The sequence below is a fragment of the Gadus chalcogrammus genome, chromosome 22, assembly GCF_026213295.1.
Source record: "Gadus chalcogrammus isolate NIFS_2021 chromosome 22, NIFS_Gcha_1.0, whole genome shotgun sequence".
Taxonomy (NCBI): Eukaryota; Metazoa; Chordata; class Actinopteri; order Gadiformes; family Gadidae; genus Gadus; species Gadus chalcogrammus.
Genome location: NC_079433.1, coordinates 8,803,745 through 8,812,194, shown reverse-complemented (window position 1 = coordinate 8,812,194; position 8,450 = coordinate 8,803,745). Strand labels below are relative to the sequence as shown.

The 8,450-nt window shown below is 45.6% G+C and overlaps 1 protein-coding gene across 1 annotated transcript in view; it reads left to right on the top strand.

Annotated features, from left to right (window-relative positions):
- Positions 1 to 6,460, top strand: part of LOC130375848 (TGF-beta receptor type-2-like) — a 21,376-nt gene extending 14,916 nt beyond the window's left edge. Inside the window, exons 6-7 of the mRNA XM_056582968.1 lie at positions 3,798 to 3,922; positions 4,110 to 6,460. Of these exons, the coding sequence (XP_056438943.1) occupies positions 3,798 to 3,922; positions 4,110 to 4,265 (281 nt within the window). The 3' untranslated portion in view covers positions 4,266 to 6,460. The remainder of the gene's footprint in view (positions 1 to 3,797; positions 3,923 to 4,109) is intronic.
- Positions 6,461 to 8,450: the final 1,990 nt, after the last annotated feature.

Below are 8,450 nucleotides of genomic sequence, written 5' to 3'. Positions count from 1 at the left end.
TAAAAATGACATTGAGATTGTATTATACGGCCTTATGGCAGAATTCCGACTAAGGAGACTAACAATGCTTTCAAAATGCTGTTACGTCCCCGGACACACAACAGTAAACCAGTCCAGCTATTTCAGGCTTTGATGTAGAACTAACGTAGGGTGCAAAATACTGCCACTGCTATAGAGCTATGGTTATTATAAACCGAGCGAACGACTATAGATTAACTGAGAAATGCACTTGCATCGCTGAATAAAATAACGTACAATCTCATATTTAATTGTTTGTGAGGAATTAACATGAACACTTCATTAAACATAATTGTTGTATTATCTATGGGATTGTTGCTGGACATGCTGTAACTCTTTCAGCTTCCTCGCGAAGAGAGTTACAAGATCAATCACCCGTTCCTCCTAGTTCCCCAATTTCCGAATAGGTGGACATGACTCAGTCACATATCCATACCTACAGCAGAAAATGCTTTATTTAACAACACATCAAGATGACAAAGTTGGGATAGTTGATGGAACCTACTATTCGTATTTGCCTCCAGTTGTAGCTTTGTTTCACCTCCAGCTAATGCTGTTACATTTACATTTAGGGCATTTAGCAGACGCTTTTATCCAAAGCTACTTACAATAAGTGCATTTGTCAGAAGAAAGAGATGCAACAATATATCGCTGTCAGTACGTTAAGCATTCTCATAGACATTGTAAGTGCCAAGCGCTTACAATTGCTAGGTTAACCCATTCCCCGTATACAACAAGATAGCTAGGATAAGATTCTAAACGATGTCAAGTACTATTTTTAAGTACCAGGAAGTAAAACGTTGTGACGTTATTATGACGTAGACTGATGAAGGCTCTACAGTGCAGACTAATAGCTACACACATATACTATCACATTCTAAAGTACCAGCGCATCCAGTGGTGTTGGATCATCTGACAAAGGAATTCCTAAGCAACGACAAATCAATAACGACATGTTTCCATGTGCTGTGTTCCACCAGAATGCCTGCTCTGTTGAAAACCTCCTGCGACCAAACCATGCCAAATAGTGGTCAGTCGCACGATAACTCTTCTGTGATGGGCAAAGCAGTCGTTGTCTGTCTCTCTTCCGTTTTGCTTCCTCCCGTTACTGGCACTGGCAATTTACCCAGCCTCTATATCTGGCATGCTGTTTAAACCTCACTTTAAACACCAACATCAAAGTCAGAGTAGTAGTAGCCTATTTGTTTTCCCTCCGTTCGTTTAGTTACATTGGAAACCCCTACAGTGAATACAGAGTTGTGTTATGAAGGAGCATGCAGGAGATGGGCATCTGAGCAGAAGAGGTAGACTGGGGTAGACTGGGGTAGAACTGTGGGTATTCAAACCAGAACCTTTCGCCTGGGGCTCAAACACCCGGGCTGTCTATTTGACTCACACACACACACACACACACACGCACGCACGCACGCACGCACGCACGCACGCACGCACGCACGCACGCACACACACACACACACACACACACACACACACACACACACACACACACACACACACACACACACACACACACACACACACACACACACACACACACACACACACACACGCACACACGCACTCATGCACTCATGCACATGCACTCATGCACATGCGCACATATACGCATGCACACACACTGATTGAAGTGGCGCTCTGATCGAAACACACACACACACAGGTTGCAAGACACGAGTGGAAGAGCATCAAGTTATGCACCCCACGTCCTCCCACCCATCAGACCTACAGCGTGAAGACCACATTTCAAAATAAAGCAAGGTGCCGGCCGCGGCATGGCCGATTTAGACGAGACATAACAGTGTATCTTATGGCTTGGTGGGAGCGGACAGCACTGCCAAAAACACTGGCCATCATCCGCAGGAAACTCCCAACACGAGAGACCTGTCTGTTTTCTGAGAGGGGCGTCAGACGTGGTTATGGTATTGAGACGCCGTAGCTGCCGCAGCGTAGTGGTAGCGCATGTCTTTATGGCTGCAGAACCCCTCGATGGCTGGAACTGAAGGGCCGGTCCTGACAATAACGCAAAGTCGGGGGGGGGGGGGGGGGGGGGGGGAGCAGAAGGAGAGAGACCGTGCGGAAAAACATTCTTCACCCCCTCGCTGTCAGCTCCGCTAAGGGTTGTAGCTTCACTTCCCCATCGTTGCCTCAACCGGGGAATGTCGCCTCGCTGTGAAATTGTCGACGAGGAGCGTCTTGACTTCTGCAAACCGCTGCAACAATTACACATGCAGTGTTGGTATCCTCAGAGGCCCCGTGATTATTGTTGCAGTTTAAGGGTTTTTTTTGCCTGCGAAGGGGTGGAAGAGGGAAAACATCTCGTCCTTCTGATTGCAGGGCTGTGCTCGTCATTCCACCTGGGGTTTGGCTGCGTTGTTTACAACCCACGGAGGCCCTGATTGGTGGGATGCGGGGGGATATTTTTGGGACCCCGTTGTTTGGCAGTAGTGTGTAAACAAAGGTTTGCGCAAGAGTTTACACAACACGTTGGCAGACGCATACACAGAGTTGAAAGGGGTCTTAGAACGACATGGATGTTTGTGTACATGCAAAGTCTGTGTGGCGGTCGCGTTGTTGGATTGGGGTACCTCTACCGACGTAGACCCCCCCCCCCCCCCCCCTTTCTGCATCTAGAGACAAACAGGAAGTGTCCGCTTACAGAGTGTGTACTGCAGGCCTACGCTCTGGCATCACCGGACCTTCCTGTTGTCTTGTGCAGTTTCCGTATTGCTGAGATCGGGCTGTCACGTCTGTAATCTGACCCTACCAGTGGAATCACATGGTACTTACACATCAAGGGGAGCTGTGTGTGTTAGAGTAGGAAGACGGCAGCGGAGGTTTATGTCTTTTAAAGACCGTTTTTTTCTTTATTTGTATTGTATTGTGGTCTTCATAATGAGCAGATTTTTGCGCTTTTACGGTCATAAGACCATCCTCTCTCTGGGTTACCTTTTTAGATGTACGATTGTTTTCACACTGTGGTGTGTATGTTTGAGTTACAGGACCTTATCTGTTTTGCCGATCCTGGCTTTCATTTGTCGGCTGTTAAAACAAATCCTGGTTCATCTTATAATAGTGAGTGCTTTGACTGGAAAGGAAATAAGTCGTTTGTACCAATGCAACGTTCTGCGAGCTACTTGTCTCTGTCAGCTCCTCTCGTATCTCCTCCTGCTTTGAAATCCCTCTTATCCCAAAATGTCCGACCATTCATCAAAGGACAGGGATTTTTTTTTTCTTTGCCTTGTGTACTACCCCGAGGAAAGATAAAAAGAGAATAAAGTCTTGACCTAAATTCATGGCCTTCCATGTTGTGCAGGATTTGAATATTCTGCTGTCCGGATGAAGTAGCTAAACTGCTACGCTAGCCTGGAAAAGCACTTGAGAAGCTGCTGCTGCAGAACTGCTGACAAAGACCACGGTGCTAGGCTGGTGAAAAGGGGCTTAGGCCAGTCGATGAGGAAGGTGAACAGCGATGCTCCTTTTCAGCCACTCTCATCTCCAGCCCCTCTGTCAGCAACGAGCGGTTTTCCTTGCGGATCACAGTGGACTCTGATGCAATATAATGCAACGCACAATGATCCACAAGGAAGAGGACTGTTCGACTGTTAGATGACTGTGTTAATACGAATGCATTGTCTTTTCTGTGCTTCCCCCCCCCCCAAACAGACCAGTTGGAACCTCAAACACACGATGTCCTCAAAAGTCATGGCGTCCCATCTGTGTGTGTTTGACCGGCTGTCTATCTGTGTGTTGTGTTGCAGAGGTGAAGGAGTATGAGCCCCCGTTTGGCAAGGTGAGAGAGCACCCGTGTGTGGAGAGCATGAAGGACAGTGTGCTCAGAGACAGAGGCCGGCCTGAGATCCCCAACACCTGGATCAACCACCCGGTAAACACACACATACACACGCACGCAACAGATGACACACCAGACCCACACACGCAAATGACAGACACACACACACAGATGAGCGACACATGTACACACACACATACACATACACTCGCTTGTATCCCTCGACTTCCATCACTGGTTGCATTGTTCTGAGACGTGCGCTCCACTGCTCCCCCTGCAGGGCATCCAGACGGTGTGCGCCAGCATCGACGAGTGCTGGGACCACGACCCGGAGGCGCGGCTGACGGCACACTGCGTGGCCGAGCGCTTCAACGAGATGGAGCACCTGGACAAGCTGTCCAACCACTCGGACGAGATCCAGTACAGCGAGCCCTGAGCCAGGTCTCTGTCTTGAGTGTGTGAGTGAGTGCGCAGTGGATTGAGAAAGCACTCTAGACTGCAACATCGCGCCCTGTTGGTGAGGCCGGAGACCTACAACCAGAGGGGGGAAGAAACAGAAAAACATTCCAGTGGATGTTTTGTTTACTCTGGGCGTCTCCCCGAAATGCGTGCGGTGGACTGAGCGGCGAATGGAAAGAAGCTGTCGGTTTAGGTCCAGCCGAGGCGCAAGTTACTTCAAAGTGCAGTTGCTCCGAGGGCAGGGGAAATACAGTATAAAGCTATAAGAAATACCTCTTGCACTTTATTATTATCTATGCAAACCAAATGTTGTATATTCAGAGAGCAATTATTGCTTAGGGCAACCATAGGAAACAGAGGGACTAAGTTTGTGTATTATTAAGTATGATAAATATATAACTATGCTTTTCATAATAGAGCTTACGGATGGAACGGGAGCAAATAGGACGTGTTTATATCTAGATTTTCTATCTCAAAGCAAGGATTATGTCGGTGACAGGGTCACACACTAATCTTCCTTGCCTTTCCGTGTATTGGACTTTGTGGGTGTCAGTGTGTGTGTGTGTGTGTGTGTGTGTGTGTGTGTGTGTGTGTGTGTGTGTGTGTGTGTGTGTGTGTGTGTGTGTGTGTGTGTGTGTGTGTGTGTGTGTGTGTGTGTGGGGGGGTGTGTGTGTGTGTGTGTGTGTGTGTGTGTGTGTGTGTGTGTGTGTGTGTGTGTGTGTGTGTGTGTGTGTGTGTGTGTGTGTGTGTGTGTGTGTGTGTGTGTGTGTGTGTGTGTGTGGATTTTTGTGTGGGGTTGTGGGTTTCATTGTTTTTTTTCATTGCCACTGAAAGGGGCGGAAAGGTGAACGACCAACAGGGCAACCAAAGCCTCGAAGTGCGGAAACATCCGCTCACGTCTCCGCACACATTAACCGCGAATGACCCTGAGCTTTGTAATAAAACCTCATCCAAAGCAATAAACCAAGTGGAAAACTGATATCATATCCCTGTTGAACTGTACAAAAATAATACAAGATAATTTATGACACAAGCTGGCTCTGGGCAGTCAAAGGAAGCCTGTTTAATGGTCTGGAGAGGATAACAGCAACAGAATGAGGACAAAAGGACTGGATGCACATTAAGTAACCACATCATTTCTGCCACAGCCTGGACTTCTTAATAGACCTTATTTTTGCACAAAAAGAGAAAATCCTTTTTGATCTTTTTCTCATTACAAGACTTCAATGAAGCCTGTTTGCTTGCCATGTTTGCCACCCTTTATTAAAAGACTTCCAGTATTCTGTCCACAGTGGCGTTTTCCTCAATTCATTTCAACGCCGTCTCTTTAAATTATGTTTTTCTCAGTTTGACAATGGCACACAACTCTGTAGCATGGACTTCACTCCCACAGAAAAGGTATCTCGTATATTGGATTTTGATCATTATTTTCATACGACAGCACTGCTTACCAGTACACAGGCCATACTCCTGAGTGTCGCCAGGCAGGTTTCCATGGGTCAATCTTCTTGAATTTGATTGGCTGTCAGAGGCGTTTACATCAATCTCAGTGAGCCACTCTCAGTGTGGCTCATTCTGAGGACCCTCACTGAGTCTGTGACCGGTGTGCCTTTTCCGCTTGGAACACACTTGATAAGCGTCAGGAAAAATATGTGTATATATTTGCCTATTGAGAAAACAAACATGTTTTTGTAAGTGTGTGTGCGTGTGCGTGCCTGTGTGTGCCTGAGCGATATGCCATGCCACCCTACACATAATGGCATGAATCTGAATTCACTGCTAATAAGACGGGGTCAAAACTTGTCATTGGCTAGCTGCCAACAGCTGTAGGAGTCAGTGTCTGTTTGTGTATCTTTCCGTCTCTGGCTTGCCTTGAGACTTCTTTAAAAAGCTGCTGTTTGTAATTCAGCCACTGAGGCCAATAGGTCCCGTGATCCCCTTAAAGAGGAGTGGATCATTATCTCTTTAAAGAGCAACAACATTCACACACTGATTTTCTGGTGGCTTGGACCACCATTCACTGGGGACAGTCAGTGGAGCCAGTATTGGACTGCAACCCTGGCTTGTGGGTGTGTGTGTGTGTGTGTGTGTGTGTGTGTGTGTGTGTGTGTGTGTGTGTGTGTGTGTGTGTGTGTGTGTGTGTGTGTGTGTGTGTGTGTGTGTGTGTGTGTGTGTGTGTGGGACATACCGAGCATGTTTAAACTTACACTAATTGAAGGTGTAAATCCATGTACTACATTTTCTAAATATATATTTTTATTAGCTTCTTTTTTTTTAATTTTCGTTTTCATGTGTGTAAAAACATTACTAAATGATTGATGTGTCTGCACTGCAGTAAGGAGTTGTACGATGAATATGCTTAAGGCATCATAGCCATACATTTTGTCCATGTCTCAAGATGATTTATTTGATTAATCATATTATAATTGTCATAGATTTAATAAGGAACCTTGCAATTATAAAACATTGTTCATTTTTCAGACAGGTAAAACATGGTCTTCAACAAGTTTTATTTGTCCTAGTAGTAGATTTACAGTTAACTGCTTTTCCAAACGCCTTTTCCTAACGGTGATTGTTTTATCAGGGTTTTCCTAGTCTGTTCAATTGCCTTAATACAAATGTGTGAGCTTTTTTCCAATAGTTGCAATTTATGGTTCAACCACTAGAGGGCACGGTGGCTCTACTTGACACTGCAAGAAGCGCTCTGTGGCGATGTTCCTTCCTTTCTGTGGTATGCCTTTTGTTTGACTGTTTCAAAGTTAATTACAGTTGAATAATCCATTGAGCTTTTCCCTCAATTTTGATAGCTACGCTGGAGAAGATCTAATCAAAATAGTGACTCTAAGAATAGTGGAATAATTTCTGCTACTACTACTACTAGGCCTATTTTTACTACTAGCATACTACTAATTATAATAAAATAAAGTTTGTATCTATAATATTTCCTAACCCTTATTCTATGAACGTTATCGATGATGACATAATCATCTGTGTTTTTAGACACACCCGCAGTCACACTCAAACCGCCACACTGTAGTCTTCTGCCTCTGATTCATTCCTCCCTTCATGTTGTTTTCTTAATGTTAGCTTGAATTGTAGCGTAGGGCCTCAGTGCAACTTTCATTATCATTTCCTCGTAGATATTCTTGTCAGTTGCACAAATGCGATCCTCCCTAACCCGGTTAACCCAGTTTTGCAAGGTTTGTGTGTGTGTGTGTGTGTGTGTGTGTGTGTGTGTGTGTGTGTGTGTGTGTGTGTGTGTGTGTGTGTGTGTGTGTGTGTGTGTGTGTGTGTGTGTGTGTGTGTGTGTGTGTGTGTGTGTGTGTGTGTGTGTGTGTGTGTGTGTGTGAGAGAGTGAGAGTGAGAGAGAGAGATTTGATCCTGAACTACCCAGACGAACAAATGACACCTCTGCTACATCAACAATTTTCGCAATGACTATGAAGTAATAACAAGAAAGCATGGCAACTTGAAGTTGTAATCTCAGAGAAATCTCTCTCGACGGCATCGACATAGCAACCACAGCAGCTGCAATAGAATAATGGCAATTATAGTGACTTCATGGGCGCCCGGACAATTATCTTCAGCAGCAATCAACCAGGAGTTCCTGAGAGAGAGGGTGAGGGAGGGAGAGGGGTGAGAGAGGGATAGAGAGGGGGGGGGTGGGGAGAGAGAGAGAGGGAGGGGGGGAAGGGAAGGAGAGAGCGAGAGAGAGCGAGAGAGAGCGAGAGAGAGCGAGAGAGAGCGAGAGAGAGAGAGAGAGGATGCTGCCGGCGTCTTCAAAGTCCTTACATCATCTTGTCCCTCAGACAGGAAAATTGTGTTGGTGCGTGATGGGGTGGTGGGACTTTGATGAACTAGATTGCTCGCCGTTCACTTCCTCTTGTCTGAGTATACTGTGGTAACATGCCCACTCTTATTGGAAGGTCGTCTTTCAAAGCGAACTTCTTTACCAAGACAACTTTTTAATGTGGGATCAGTTTGCTGAAGGACAAACAAGGCCCTTCTGTGAAATATAATAAAACCTTATGTTTCTATCTACGTTTTGCCTCAATGCTTTTCTAGGCAGAAGTGCCGTTTATAGCCTGTGAATATCCGATTTTTTTTATTAGTTTGGGGAATTAGTTTTGATACCATCTAAAAGTAGTTTGATAGTAGCCTA